Source organism: Rhinoderma darwinii, chromosome 5 (genome assembly GCF_050947455.1).
Source record: "Rhinoderma darwinii isolate aRhiDar2 chromosome 5, aRhiDar2.hap1, whole genome shotgun sequence".
In the NCBI taxonomy this organism is placed as follows: Eukaryota; Metazoa; Chordata; class Amphibia; order Anura; family Rhinodermatidae; genus Rhinoderma; species Rhinoderma darwinii.
Genome location: NC_134691.1, coordinates 161732980 through 161749700, shown reverse-complemented (window position 1 = coordinate 161749700; position 16721 = coordinate 161732980). Strand labels below are relative to the sequence as shown.

At 38.5% G+C, this 16721-nt stretch overlaps 1 protein-coding gene across 2 annotated transcripts in view; it reads left to right on the top strand.

The window, feature by feature from the left end:
- Positions 1-16721, top strand: part of MYLK4 (myosin light chain kinase family member 4) — a 149438-nt gene that overhangs the window by 100939 nt on the left and 31778 nt on the right. For both annotated transcript variants that reach the window (XM_075826693.1, XM_075826694.1), the window contains exons 2-4: positions 4506-4602; positions 5659-6247; positions 12169-12554. In XM_075826693.1, the coding sequence (XP_075682808.1) occupies positions 4506-4602; positions 5659-6247; positions 12169-12554 (1072 nt within the window). The remainder of the gene's footprint in view (positions 1-4505; positions 4603-5658; positions 6248-12168; positions 12555-16721) is intronic.

The following is a 16721-nucleotide window of genomic DNA, read 5'->3' as shown; positions in this document are numbered from 1 at the left end:
CTCTAATGGAGGAGCCCCTGACGTCACTGTCCATAGACAGTAATGTCAGGGGATCCTCCTGGACCGGAATTCGATGTCATGGGCAACCCCAGAGCAGAGCATTAGTATAGGCTCTACTCCGGAACTCTGTCGAAGACCCTGACATCACTGTCCATATATGGATAGTGATGTCAGGGGCAAGTACAGAGCTGGAGTCCCGGCAGAACGCTACTAGCTCTTTGCCTGGGACTCCAGCTCTGCTCCTGACATCACTGTCCATGTATGGACAGTGATGTCAGGGGCAAGCCCAGAGCCAGAGTCCCGGTTAGAGCGCTACTAGCGCTTACTTTGACACCTCAAATGCTCTGTAATCATGGCACAATGTGATAAATACCACCAATGTAGACCTCAAATATTGCATAGTGCTCTTTCTTTCCTGACCCCTACCGTGTGCCTAAACACCAGTTTACATCCAAATATGGAGTGTTGCCGTAAATTGTCTACAAATTTTGTCATGCTATTTCTCCTATTACGCCTTGGGACTAAAACCACATATTATTGGAGAAGATGGGATTTTTCCCTATTCATGGACCATTTCTAACAAGCACCTGTGGGGACAAGTTTACCAGGCCACTATTTTAATTCCTTTATGGATGTAGTTTCCAAAATGGTATAATTTTTGGGGGTTTCCACTGTATTGATACCTCAGGGGCTCTGCAAATGCAACATGCCGGCCTAAGACCATTCCAGCAAAATCTGTGCTCCTAAAGACAAAGATCCTCGCTGTTTGCCAATACTGCAGTTTATGACCACATATAGGGTATTTCCGTGTTCAGGAGAAATTGCGTAACAAATTGTGGGGTATTTTCTCTCCTATTACTTCTTGTGAAAATGTAAAATATGGTGCAAAAGCGACGTAGAAAAATGTTAGAAAAAATTGTAGAAAAATTGCAGGGGCTCAACAAATGCGACATGGTGCCTGAAAACTAGTCCACCAAAATCTTGCCACCGAATGACAAATAGTGCTCTGTCCCTTCTGAGCCCTGCCATGTGCCCATACAGCAGTTCAAGGCCACATATGGGGTATTTTCTAGTTCAAAAGAAATTGGATAACAAATTTTAGGGTGCTTTTTCTCCTATTAAATTTCTCATTTGTACGGTAACTTCTATGTAACATTTGTCGGGTCAAAACTATCACTTTTCCCCCTAGATAAATTCCTTGAAGGGTCACTTTTTGGGAGTTTCCTTTGTACTGGTACTTGCAATTTTAAATAATTTGAAGGGTGAGTTTATTAAAATGGGTTCATTTATGGAGGTTTCTATTAAATAGGTCCCTCAAAGCCAGTTCAGAACTTAACTGGTCCCTAAAAAATGGGTTTTGGAAATTTTGTTGAAAATGTCAGAAATTGCTGCTAAAGTTGTAAACCTAATAATGTCCTAGAAAAATAAATGGATGTTCAAAAAATTATCCCAACATAAAGTAGACATGTGGTAAAAGTTAACGATCAACTATCTTGTGTGGTATCACTATCTGTCTTATAAACAGAATAATCAACATTTTGAAAATTGCTAATTTTTCTAAATTTTCAGTAAATTTTGAATATCTTAATGAATAAACGTATAAAAGCATAATGCCAAAAATTTACCACCAACATAAAGTACAATGTGTCATGAAAAAAACAATCTCAGAATCACTTGGATAGGGAAATGCATTCTAACGTTATTACCACTTAAAGTTACTAATGTCAGATTAGAAAAAAGGGCTCCGGCGTTAAGGCAAAAACTGGTAGCGACGGCAAGTGGTTAAACATAAAATCAAAACAAATAAAAATTAACAACAAACTCAACTTCACATAAAAATCCTTATTTTTCTTGCTCCGTTTTGTACTATATCACAATTTAAAAACTTGGAAATTTAGTTGGAGGGGGCTGGGTACACTCTACACAGTAAGTTTGGCCATTTTGTTGAAAGAGATCTTCTAAATTATAAGTAGTAGCAAACAGATGCGGTTACAGTACCAGCAGTAGGATACACATAGTAGCATTAACAGTAGTACCAATAGTACCAGCAGTAGTACATAGACAGTGACACCAGCAGTAGTAACAATAATACCAGCAGTAATACACACAAAGTGTATTCCTGGGCAAAACTAAAAGTGGGGCCCCAAATGCTGAAATATTGTACCAACAATCACATACTATTGTCGCTATACAAAGATCAATATTACCAATAATAACACAACACAAGATCCAAATAATACTACCACACTATAATCATTATACCATTACCACTCAATAATGACTCAATAATACCATTACTGAATAAAAACCATTATACAAAGACAAATATTCCTATAGCGGTAAGATACACTGGCAGGAAGTCTGCAGACTTTATAAGTGAATACAGTACAGTTAAATCAAATGACTTACAGTTGACGTTTTCTCTGATTGGAATCATACACTTTTACCCTCTTTTCCATCTGACCATGAAGATTTCAGCCAGGACCTCTGTACCTTTTACAAACCTACACAAACTCTCCATCCTACTGTGACTCCCAATTCTGTGCCTGTTACTGCCCCATCTGCCCCTATTACTTTAAATGCTGTGCTGCACAGTGCTCTAAATACAATACTTCAGAAATAATAGAGTACTAACTATAATTACCCTCCCAAAAAGTGCCACACAGACAGCACCACTGAAAACAATAGTGCCCCAAAAATAATAGTGCCAAACAGATAGTGGCCCATATTGTTTCCCAGACATTAGTTGGGCCCCGAACGATAACAGTGCCCACACACTAAGGCCGGACTCACACGAGCGTGTGCGTTTTGCGCACGCAAAAAATGCGGCGTTTTGCGTGCGCAGAAGGCACTTAACAGCTCCGTGTGTCAGCCCCGTATGATGCGCGGCTGCGTGATTTTCACGCAGCCGCCATCATTATGACACTCCGTTTGGATGTTTGTAAACAGAAAAGAACGTGGTGCTTTTCTGTTTACATTCATAGTTTGACAGCTGTTGCGCGAATCACGCTCGTCCCATGGAAGTGCTTCCGTGGGGTGCGCGTGATTTTCACGCACCCATTTCAATGGGTGCGTGATGCGCGAAATACGCACAAAGAACGGACATGTCGTGAGTTTTTCGCAGCGGACTCACGCTGCGTAAAAATCACGCAATTGTCTGCACGGCCCCATAGACTAATATATGTCCGTGCGACACGCGTGAAAAATCATGCGCGTTGCACGGACGTATATCCCGTTCGTCTGAATAAGCCCTTATAGTGATCTTCTCAGTGCCCTCAAACAGTGATAGTGCCCCTTTTGGGCTCCATACAGTAAAAATGCCCACCTCTGGACATCGAACATAGTAATAATGCTCATCGTTGTGCACCCAACAAAGTAATAATGCTCCACTTGTACCTCTAAACATTAATAACGTGGCTTTGACAGTAATAATGCCCCCTTTCTGCCACAACAGTAAAAATTACCCTCTTTGTGCCCACTTCACGGTAAAAATGTCCACCTTCGTGTCCCCTACAAAGTAATAATGCCTCTTTTGTACCCACTAGAAAATAATAAAAGGTGGACATTTTTATTTTGTGGGAACCCAAAAGGGGTTATTATTATTATTATTATTATTATTATTATTATTATTATTATTATTATTAATAAAAACCTTTCTGTCCCCAAACAGTACTAACAACTTAATTTTTGTCCCCTGATAGGGAAACGTGCCCCATCATAGCAAAATTGTACCCCTCATAGAAAAATATTGTCTAGTCATAGTAAAATAGTTCCCTCATAGTAAATAGTGCCCCTCATAGTAAATAGTGCCCTCTCATAGTAAATAGTGTCCCCTTTTTTCTCCTGAAATTAATTAAAATAAATTAAGTTATACTCATTTTACCCTAATCCCACTATAAGTTGAGCAGTTGAGGCCTCTTCTGTCCTATGACGTCAGCTTCCCATCGTATGTGGCGCCGTGCAGAGATGTCATTACGCCGACTGAGATGGGAAAGAGGCAGCCACGCACAGACAGAATGGCAGAGTTCCTGTACGTAATGGCAGGCAAGAGAGCCTGTGGCTCCATGCTCTGACATTTTTCTTTCTTATTATGCCACTACTATTGAGACATTTATGTAACAACTGCCACTAGCCATTTCCAAATAATGCCTAATGGTATTTCTGCACTTGCTGTATATTTGTTAGTGATTGTACTTTAATATCTGTCTCTTAAACATATATGAACTGATTCCAGTAGGTGACTGCTTTCAGTGTGAGTTATATTTTATCTCCTATTTTAATGCCAGTATTTTTACTGTGCCTTTGTAATTTATGTCATAAAATTTAATTTAGACGTACGTTTTTGTACTGTGCAAATTTCTGTAGGTTGTTATGATTGGGTTAAGTCCCACAGAACATAATTGAGCTTATATATGGCCTTTTTATGCAGGTTGTAATGTGTTTGTTTTTAAGCCTAATTATGATATTTTTGGTGAATAAATTGAAATGTTTCTTCATCAACATAGATCATCAAGGATCAAATCACAGGTGAAAAGAAGAAAACTGTGTCTTTGAGTTTAAAAGGGACAAAGTCGCTGAAGAAAAAGAAGCCACCGGATGCAGGTATTTTCCAATGTACATCACACTAAAAAGTGTAAAAAAAAATCTTAATTTATTTCTGCTATCTTATTTCTTAGTCCAAACCCCATTTGTTTTCCTTGCTATTCATTATTTTGATGGCAATTAAGCATTGGTCGATGTGAAATGCTTTTAAGAAAGTGACAGGAAGAATATTATATTAATATGTTAAATGTGTGTATTCTGCTTCATAGTACTGTAAAGAAAAAAAGTACAGTAAAAACAGTACTTTATAATAAATATAACAGTCTTAAACTTTTGAGGTTTATCAGATAACTTTACCAATTCATATTTTTTATTTAATTTTCATCGATTTAAATTATATCTTGATAAATACACTATAATGTTTCTAATTTAGCATATGAATGTCAAGATAGAAACTACAGAAAGTATATTACCAGAGCCCAGTAGGTGTCAGTATTATTATATTTTCCGATTTACCAATTGTCTATATTACAATTTCTTAACATTATGCCAAGCAGATATCTAGGTTAATGTAATAACTATTATAGTGCTGTATTGGCCTTTTAAGCTTGGTGATGATGCTTTAAGTGTTGTTTTGTATGGCTATTGCTACTCACTACATATAAACAAGCCTTTGAGCCTTTGCATTAAAGAGGACCTGTCATCTCTTCCGACATGTCTATTTTAGTAAATACTTACATTCATAGAATGTTGCATTACGCAATTCCTCTGTTATTCCTCATGGAAATTAATAAACTAACAACTGAGTGTTACCATTCCCCTTGACAATAAGGCATGTCCCTACACAGTCTGACAGTGTAAAATCAGTGCTGGCAGTGTCACACTGTGTAGGGACACACGCTATTGACAAGAGGAATGGTAACTTCCCGTTTTTATTTATTTACATTTTCAAGATGAATAACAGTGGAACAAAGCGAAGCATATTTGTAATAAAAGATACTCCAGCATTGTTAATTCATGAGATATACAAGTATATAGGAGAGGTGACAGGTCCTCTTCATGTACAAACTAATCAGACCTGCTATTATACGCTTGCTGTACTGTCATTGCTTTTAGAGCGATCTATCCAAAAGACACAGTTCTGCAGATATAAAGAAAAGGTCCAAAAACTCAATAGAGAAAATGCAGAAAAGGCATCGATTATATTGGTTGAGAAAAAGTCTCCTAAAAAAAAGGAAGAAGAGAACTTTATATCAATAGATATTCCAAACTCACATACTGGTGCTATTGATCAAGCTGCCAGTCCTGTTTTTTATTGTGTGGAAGAAGATGGGGTACCTGTGTGTGTGAATGATGCAACTGCTCAAGCATTGCTAGAGGTCAGCGGCAAAACTGAGGCTACAGAAGAAATATTTGACAGTATTCTGGAGAACAAGGAAGAAGATGAACTTGTTATTTTACTATCTGAAGATGCAACAAGTGTAGAAATAGAAAAGAAATATGAAAAGCACAAAGGGAAACAAGAGGAAGATGATAAACTCCATAATATTACATTAAGTGAAGACATTAAAGCTGAGCAGGGCTCCACAGGATCACTAACATCAGAAGATCTACTCCGAACAGTCAGTGGTACTGACACATCTGATCGTCTTTCTCCATGCAGAGCTTGTGAGGACAATGAAGATGAAACATCTATAGAAGAAAGGTAAGGAATAGCTAAACCTTTAATTCTGCTTGAGCGCAGTTTATTCCAATCATACCTTAGATGAACCTTATTATATATTACATGTAATGCCGTTTCCAAGCTCTCTGAATATGCAGCTCCACTTTGAAGCTATAGTTATTTATTCATTACTGTTTATTATATAGCACCAACATATTCCGCAGCACTGTACAGAGTTTGTCATTGCTCATATCAGTCTCTGTTCCCAGTGGGGCTCACAATCTAAATTCACTATCTCAAACACACACATACACATCAATTTCATAGGAATCCAATTGATCTATCAGTATGTTTTTGGATAAAGAGTGAGAAAACTAGAGTACCTGTAGGAAATTCACAAAAAAACACAGAGAATATACAAACTCCTTGCAAATGTAGTCCTAGGTCAGATCAGAATCCAGGACCTCGGCGCCGAGTCACTGTACTTTCACAAATGATTAAGAAGTTGCTTTCATAAGAACTTCCTAATATACTTATATTAGTTACATAGTTTGTACGGTTGAAAAAAGACACATGTCCATCAAGTTCAATCAAGGGATGGGAAAGGGGAAGTAAAAAATTTCTACACATATTTTTTTGTTCTAGGAAATTATCTAACCCTTTTTTACTGTCCCTGCTGTGACCAGCTCCTGCGGTAGGCTATTGCATAAATTCACCGTTCTCACAGTAAAGAAGGCTTGTCGCCTCTGCAGGTTGAACCTTTCTTTCTCCAGACGGAGGGAGTGCCCCCTTGTTTTTTGAGGGGGTTTTACATGGAACAGGATTTCACCATATTTTTTGTATGTGTCATTCATATATTTATATAAGTTAATCATGTCCCCCCTTAGTCATCTTTTCTCAAGGCTAAATAGGTTTAGTTCTTTTAATCTTTCCTCATAACTTAGATTCTCCATGCCCCTTATTAGCTTCGTTGCTCTTCTTTGTATTTTTTACAACTCCAGGGCATCCTTTCTATGAACTGAAGCCCAGAACTGAACTGCATATTCTAGATGAGGCCTCACTAATGCTTTGTAAAGTGGCAATATTACATCCCTGTCCCGCGAGTCCATGCCTCTTTTGATACACGACAATATTTTACTGGCCTTTGAAGCTGCTGATTGACACTGCATGCTCTTATTTAGTTTATGATTTACAAGTACACCCAGATCCTTTTCAACAAGTGACTCCCCCAGTGTAGCTACTCCTAGGACATATGATGCATGCAGGTTGTTCGTACCCAGGTGCATAACTTTACATTTATCTACATTAAACTTAATTTGCCAAGTGGACGCCCAAACACTTAGTTTGTTTAAATCTGCCTGCAATTCACAAACATCTTCCATAGTCTGAACTATATTGCATAGCTTGGTGTCATCTGCAAAAATAGAAATAGTGCTATTAATCCCATCCTCTGTATCATTAATAAATAAGTTGAATAATAGTGGTCCCAGCACTGAACCCTGGGGTACACCACTTATAACCGGGGACCATTCAGAGTAGGAATCATTGACCTCAACTCTCTGGATACGGTCCTTGAGCCAATTCTCAATCCAATTACAAACTATACTTTCTAAACCTATAGTCCTTAATTTACCCATTAGACGTCTATGGGGGACAGTGTCAAATGCCTTTGCAAAGTCCAAAAAGACTGTATCCACAGCGGCCCCTCTGTCTAGGCTTCTGCTCATCTCTTCATAAAAACAAATCAGGTTGGGTTGACAGCTTCTGTCCTTTGTAAAACCGTGCTGGCTGTCGCTTATAATACTATTTATTGTCACATAATTCTGTATATAGTCCCTCAATAGCCCCTCAAACATTTTCCCCACAATTGATGTTAAGCTTACTGGTCTATAATTACCCGGCGAAGACCTAGAGCACTTTTTGAAAATAGGCACCACATTTGCGCTGCGCCAGTCCCTTGGCACTATACTAGTCATGAGAGACTCTCTAAATATTATGAAGAGGGGGACAGAAATAACTGAACTAAGCTCCTTAAGAACTCTAGGGTGTAGCCCATCTGGTCCCGGGGCCTTGTGTACGTTTATTTTATTTAATTTAGCTTGCACCATATCTACATTCATCCAATTCAGTATATCAACTGATATATTAACAGCACTGGCAGCGGCTACATCAGCTGCTCTTTCTTCTGTTGTATATACAGAGCGGAATAACCCATTTAGTAACTCTGCCTTCTCTTGATCCCCTGTCACCAACTCCCCATTACCACTATCTAAGGGTCCTACATGTTCAGACCTTGGCTTTTTTGCATTTATATGCTTGAAGAATTTTTTAGGATTTGTTTTACTATCCTTGGCCACCTGCCTTTCATTTTGTATTTTTGCTGATTTTATTATCTTTTTACAGATTTTATTAAGCTCTTTATATTTTACAAAGGCTACAGCTGTACCCTCAGATTTGTATTTTTTAAATGCCCTTTTTTTGTCACGTATTGCCCTTTTTACAGAAGGTGTAAGCCATGTGGGGTTTAATTTTAGTCGTTTATACTTTGTTACCAGTAGGAATAAATTTTGCACTATAATTACCCAAAGTAGATTTGAAAATCTCCCATTTATCATTTGTCCCATTATTTAATATTAGTTCTTCCCAGTCTATATCCTGAATTGCAGCCCTCATCCTGGGGAAATTGTCCTTCTTAAAATTAAGTGTTTTTGCCCTCCCAGCCTGTGTTTGTTTTTTACAGTATAGGTAAAATATAACTATATTATGATCACTGTTACCGAGGTTTTCACGAACATTGACATTCCCAACAAGCTCTGCATTATTAGAAATTACCAGATCCAACAGAGCTTCACCTCTAGTCGGGTCTTCCACAAACTGGCCCATAAAATTTTCCTGCAACAGGTTGAGGAAATGTCTCCCCTTTGCAGTTGAAGCCGATCCATGACACCAATTAATATCCTGGAAATTAAAATCTCCCATTATCACAACAGAACCCGCCTGTGCAGCCCACTCCATCTGTTTATATATTTGACCTTCTATCTCTTCAGTTATATTGGGGGGTCTATAGATTACACCAAAAGTAATTTTTTCAGTGTTTACCTCCCTTTGTAATACCACCCACAAGGTTTCAACCTCCTCACAATCTTCACCCTCTAATGTCTCTTTCACACTCGCCTTCATATCACTTCTCACATACAGACATACACCACCGTCTTTTCTATTTGTCCTGTCTTTCCGAAACAGTGTAAAACCCTGTAGATTTACAGCCCAGTCATGTGAAGAGTCGAGCCATGTTTCAGCAACACCAACTATATCTATATTTTCTTCCAGTATCAAGGCCTCCAGCTCCCCCATTTTGCTTGCTAGACTTCTGGCATTTGTGAACATACACTTTAACTTGCCTTTAAATGTTTCACTTTCAGTATCAGAATTGTGATTATTTGACATTTGGGCTTTTTTATTTTCACTGCTGTTTTGTAACGAAAGGATCTCTTGTTGCCTAGTCCTGTCCCCACCGTCTGTTTCTCCCCCCACCAATATAGTCTGACCCCTCTCTAACCTAACTATCCCTTTATTTTCTACATTGGCCTCCCTCCTCAGCCCTAGTTTAAACACTCCGCCACCCCAGCTAGAATTCTCTACCCCAGCACAGCGGACCCCCTTCCATTTAGGTGCAAATCATCTGCAGAATACAGTTTGTACCCCAATGAAAAGTCAGCCCAGTGCTCTAGGAACCCAAAGCCTTCTCCTCTACACCAAGACTTAAGCCATGCATTTAACTCCCTGAGCTCCCGCTGTCTTTCCTGTGATGCGCATGGCACAGGCAGTATTCCTGAGAATACAACCTTGGAGGCCCTTCCCTTCAGCTTGTAGCCTAGTTCTTTAAAATTATTCTTAAGGCTCCTCCACCTACCATTTATTCTGTCGTTGGTACCCACATGGACCACGACAGCTGGATCATCACCAGCCCCTCCCAGCAATTTGTCCACCCGTTCCACCACATGCCGAACCCTGGCACCAGGGAGACAGCAAACCATTCGGTTGAGGCGGTCTTGGCGACAAATTATTCTATCCGTCTTCCTGATTATAGAATCCCCTACAACTATCAATTGTCTTGGCTTACCTGCATTACCATCCCGCCGACTACTAGCTGGGCTGTTCTCCCGGCTGTTAGGGAGATCAGTATCCACTAGGGCTGCCATTTCTGAGACTGACACCCTCGCATCATCACCGAACTTGGCAATTTTGCTCTGAATGTCAGAAACCGGATCGGCCTTCCTTTTCTTTGACCCCTTTCTACTGCCCCTAACTACATTAACCCAGCTACTTACCTGATCCTGCTCACCCATGTCTTCTCCCTCCAGTTCTAACCCACTAACTGCATGCTCCGTGAGCAGCAAGCTCAGCTCAAGATTGTCTATCTTCCTCAGTGTTGCATTCTGCTCCTCCAGATCTCTAATGCGAGCTTCCAGGTGAACAACATGCCCACATCTGCCACAGAGATATTCACCCTGGAACTCCGGCTCCAGTCGTGCATACATATGGCAAACTGTGCACTGAAGAAAACCTCCAATCTTGCTATCCATTATCCAAGTTACAACAAAACAGTGAACAATTTTCAAAGTAGATATGTTTTTTTTTTATAAAACAGAGTTTTTTTAAATAGTTTCCCATTCCGTGCTACTTTACACATTGCTGGCTACTGTCTATTGTAGCTTGTATTCAGGAACCATCAGCTGATTACAGGCTGCCGTATTGGAAAGCTGGCAGAGGGCAAAATGTCACTGAGGGCAAAATATTGTACTGCACATACACAACCACACACTGCCAACTTTCCACAAATTATGATAATTATGCATAATCTATAAAAGTTTTTATGTTTATTCCTATTACACGCAAGCAATCGTTTTTATAAATACTTTATTTGATAACATTTTTAAACAAATGAACAGTGTAATAACTAAATCACAAATATAACAAAGTTCAGTTTATACTAGTGACAAAATAGTACTTATTATACAAAGGTATCATTCACGTGGCAGAGCTGTGGGCTCTGAGCCTCTATGGAGTCCCTACGGCTCTGGAGGGGCGCAAGGCTTCTAGGGGGAGAAAACCTCCATGATACAGCATCTGACAGAGCATGCCACAAGTTTTTCTGTCAAATAAATACATATGAAATTGGAGGCATATGGAGGTATAGTAGGGCCCCAAACATGCATGAGGCGTTATACTGTATGTACTCTATATACTAAGAAAGTTGAAACAGAGAGTTTCTTTCACTGGTTGGGGAGCAACCTTCAGGGGAAGATGGGGACAAGTAATGTAATTTAAAGTGTTATTCCCATCTAATACATTTATGGCTTATCCATGGAATATTCTATAAGTGTCTGCTAAATTCGGATCCCAGCTTTGGGACCCGTGCCTTTCTCCAGAATAGTGGTCACCCCTGTCCAGCCTGGTAAAGGGATCGTTGCCCGCAGCATCCAGGCTGAGAAATCATTTAGAAGTGGCTGCACACATGCGCAGCCACCTCTCCATTGATTCTCCGTCTCGATCTGGCGGGATAGGGGTAGGTAATCCCTGTTCTGGAGATGGGTATGAGCTGAGACACACCTATTAGACATTTATGGCATGTCTTGTGGATATGCCATAAATGTCTTAGATGGGAATAACCCTTTAAGTCTACAGTGACATTAATATAAATCATTCATGCAATGTCATCCTAGCATATAAATACCTAATTGCCAAATTTCAATTATATTTCATTTAACATGCTTCAGATTAAACATTTTAATAGAACATATAAAACATATTAGTATATAATATATTTCAATAGTGAAATTCAGCAACATTATATTTGCAAATGTCAAAATGTCAGATTTTTGTGTCTTAGTGCAGTACGTCCTCTTAGTAAATATACATAAGTTCTAAATGACAACCTGTAACTAAATGTTATGTTTTAGTTTGGGGAATGAAGAGGATATAGAGCTACTGGTCACAGAAGTAGACAATGAAACAGAATTGGAGGAAGAAGACAAAGAAGAAGTGGAGGAAGAAGAAGGAGGAGATGATGAAGAAGAAACTTTAAAAGATTTCTTACAAAATGATGACAGCTGCCACGATGAGCAGAGCTGTAATAGTAAGAGACGGGTAACTGACGATGATCATACGAAAGAAGACCACAAGAAAAGCAGAATAGACACAAAAGACAAGGTGGAGGGGACCTTACCGGAGGATGGTGAAGAAACAATAGACAATTTGGCTTTTAACCAGGAGGAGCAAATAAGTGAGAGCCTTGAAGAAAATAAGGAATCGCCCATAAAGGAAGAAGAGAGATTTTTAATTCTCGGTAAGAAATCATGTTCAGTTGAGAACATGTATATAATGCCCCATTTCCAAATCCTCAAACCAATGCAGCTCTGGCCTGACACTTGTTAAACTGCAGCGGTTTCTAATGTGTAGCTTGCTAAGTGCTAAGTCAGCCGTCTGCCAGTGTTAATGCCCATATAGCAGGGTTTTACAATTCACACAAATACCTGCAAATGATTGGCACAAACTACTTAAAATTATGCAATACCACAGCCTAAATATATACTGTATGCTGTTCACAGCGAGTCTATGTAAAAGACAGCCCTGCTACATGGATTTTTTTTGTACTCTAGGGTTCTAACCTATACAAGATAGCAACTGCTTATATAGCAGCATTAACCCTTTAATGACCAGACCCTTATCAGTTTTTAGTAAGTGCTGGTGTAAAGACTATATATTTCTCCTTGTTATGTTATGAAAATGATTTTGATGTTTTTTTCTTCTTGACAGACAGGTCTTTACTTTTTGTACTATTTTTATGTAAATTTGTTTGCATTTATGGTGTTATTACAGTTTTAGTGTATGAAAATAGTGAAACAAATACACATTTCATACTATACAGTATATGTACTTATGTTGGATTTACACTTTATCTAACGTAGACGCTATCATGTATCACAGGGTGAAGGACAGTGACATTCTGTTACTTGGAAAACAACATCTTATATTTACATATTTTTTAATAACAGGCATAGTTTGAAGCTACTTGGCTCCATTGCCTGTGACTGCATAGGATCTATATACAAAATAAAAACCCAGCCTTCAATAATGTAATAGTATATACAGTAGTTTTATATAGTATCTGTATGTCATTAGCATGATTTGTTATTGTGCCTTCACACTGATCGTAGACAGCCGTGCTGTTATCTTATATAGCATAGGGGCTTATGGGATCCCCAGGAGTAGGAGGCTGGTTGCAACGGCTACATTGACACCTCTATGTCTATGCCACTGTTATGTTTTAGTAAAAACTAATACAAATGAATATATTATACAATCATATATGTACTATGTATACAGTGAAATTGATGAATTAGGTCTACAAATATCTAAAATTATACAGTGTATTTCTACTGTATGATCTTGCACTGCTGTATTCATGTCAGGATACATTTGTCTGTCACTGGATTTTAAAAGTAACATGGAAACATTGGGGCAGATTGACTAAGCTGTCTAAGATTTAGACAGAATAAACTTAGACCAGGCAGTCAGAAGATGCACCAAATGTATCACTGTGGTGCACGCTATATAATACATTTGGCACATCTTGCTTGCCATGCTAGACACTTTTCTCTTCCTTATACTTACTCTTGGTTGGCTTACTTTTCATTTGGAGCATTTGAAGCCACGTCCTCTTCCCTTCTAATCCACGTCACGTTTTCTAGACACTTTTTGGACATGTTTTTAAATTAGTCTAAAATAATTTACTCAAAAACTAGCCAACTTTGTTCAATTTTGGTGTATTTTACGACACAGTAGTAAATCTGACCCATTGCTCATCGTCGCAACATCTTAAAGAAGGTTTCCCACCTAATATTTTATGACCGGTCAACGACCTGAGATTTAGACCTGTTTACCAAAGGGCACATTGCATGAAAACGTTGTGGCAATGCCATCTATCTAGTTGGGAAGGGTAAAAATTCTCCAGTCATGAAAGAATTTTAAAAAACACATACAATAAACAAATCAAATTTGTTGCCAAACTCCTATTAAAATATACTTTCACCTTTGGTCGACCAACATGTATACTCTGGGTAAGGTAATTGTATAAACAGCATTTTACAAGCAGGAGCGATCCAATAATAGATTTTCATGGCAGTTAGAAATTACTTTATCCCTTTAATGATCATTTTTAATTTTAGGTTTTCGCTCTTCGCCTTCCAAGAGCCATAACTTTTTTATTTTTCCATTGACATAGCTGTATAAGGGCTTTTTTTTTTTTGCGGGACGAGTTTTAGTTTCTATTGGCATCATTTAATGTACCATATAATGTACTGGGAAAGTTTCAGTTTTTACGACACAGCTTATATGTATCTTAAATACAAAAAGATGTATCAATCACTATGAGCCGAATCCATATATCTGTAACTGTCCTATTCATCTGAATGGGGCTTGCAGAAATCTATTGCATAAGGTGAAGTCTACTTTTTTCAAAACGCGTCATAACCCGCATGTAACACATGCGAATTTCGATGCGGATTTGCTTTGCAATCCGCGACAAAAAAAAGTCTTCAGTCTAATACAATAACATTTTGGGTAAGTTCATTTATTTACATCATATATAAGTCAATCAAACCCTTACGAATATATAAGGGTCCAGCATAAACAGAATTTCCTAAAATATACTTATGAGAAACACTATCTTTACAAATGTGCTGCGTGTCTGCTTGTTAAGTACATAATACCATTTATAACAGCAGCCATCTTAAACTGTCATCGTTTCTTCTAACATAAAAACAGGAAAGTTAAGTTTGGTTCTTTGTGACTTCCTTACTGGATCACTCCTTTTTGTAAAGGGGGTGTTTCTGTAATAGATTCGGCAATTGCTATGTATGTATACAGTATTTTATTTCACCCCTTTGCTGGATTCACAGCTACACTGCTCATTGCTGCTGTATGATCGCCTCTATGCTACCTCAGCTCCTAATATATATATATATATATATATATATATATATATATATATATATATATATATATATATATATATATATGTGATAGATAGAGATAAGAGCGCAGGATATTCTCTTCTATGTGTGCTGTGTATAGGAGACATGATAGCCACTAAGCTCCACCCACTAGCTCAGGGAGAACTAAGAATTAGAGATATATCCTGCAGAGAGGAAAACTGCTAAATAATGCAGAATACAAGTCATATAATGGGAAGAAATAGTGTTATCCTCATGTACACACATATGACAGACAGCTTATTCTGAAAAGTCATCTGAAAGTTTAGGTACGCTTTAGGATATTAGATGTTTTCCTGCAAATTTTGCAAAAAGTGTATATTTTTTATTGGTTATGAAAAGGACTATGAGTGTTATTCCCACGGAGTTAAATAATTTTAAAAAAAGTGCCAATGTACTTTCCATATTTGTTAAGAAAATGAACTTCCAAAATGTGAAAAAGGAAATAGTTCACTGTGCATGTAGAAGTCTTGGAAATTCTTGAAATGATATCAGCCTCTTGGTCATTTCTTTGAAAGTGAATATGTTTTAGTGGAATTTGAAATCCAAAAGGGAGTTAAACATTGAATGTAAATCCAAAGCTTCCCATAAATGGACAGATAATATCATGTAGGATGATTTCTGAAATTCCAGCTATGCAATGGTATGGCCTAGACATCATGAGCAAAATGAGACCATACATAGCTGGCAGGGATATGGCTGGGTATAATATGATAATATGATCAGTAATTTGATGATGTAGTATACAGTGAGGGTCATGTGTAAAATGAGAGTTGGCAGTATCTTAATAGTATAAACGCGCACCAAATTTATGGCAGGAATTAATAACACAAGAAACACATTTCTGAAAAGAGGCTTTAGGGCTTATTCACATGAACGTATAATAGGTCCGTGCTACGCGCGTGATTTTTTGACGCGCGTCGGACGGACCTATATTAGTGAATGGGGCCGTTCAGACAGTCAGTGAATTTCACGCAGCGTATGGGCGCTGCGTGAAACTCATGACATGTCCTATATTTGCCCGTGTTTCGCGCTGCACGCACCTATTGAAGTCAATGGGTGCGTGCAAATCACGCTCGGCACACGGAAGCACTTCCGGGTGCCACGCGTGATACGCGCTACAGTAGTAAAAACTATGAATGAAAACAGAAAAGCACCACGTGCTTTTCTATTTGTAAACATAAAACCAGAGTGTCATCATGATGCCGGCTGCGTGAAAATCACGCACCATATGCTGATGACACACGGACCTTTTGCGTGCGCAAAACGCAGCATTTTTTGCGCGCTCAAAACGGACACGCTCGTGTGAATCCGGCCTTATTGTGGTTCCACGGCTAATACAAGTAGTAATTGCAGTTATTTTTTTCTACATATTCTTCATAATTACCCCTTCCTACACGTAAATTAATGGGCTAAGGGACTGGTATTTGTGCCTGCAGCCCATTCATTTACAGACTAAG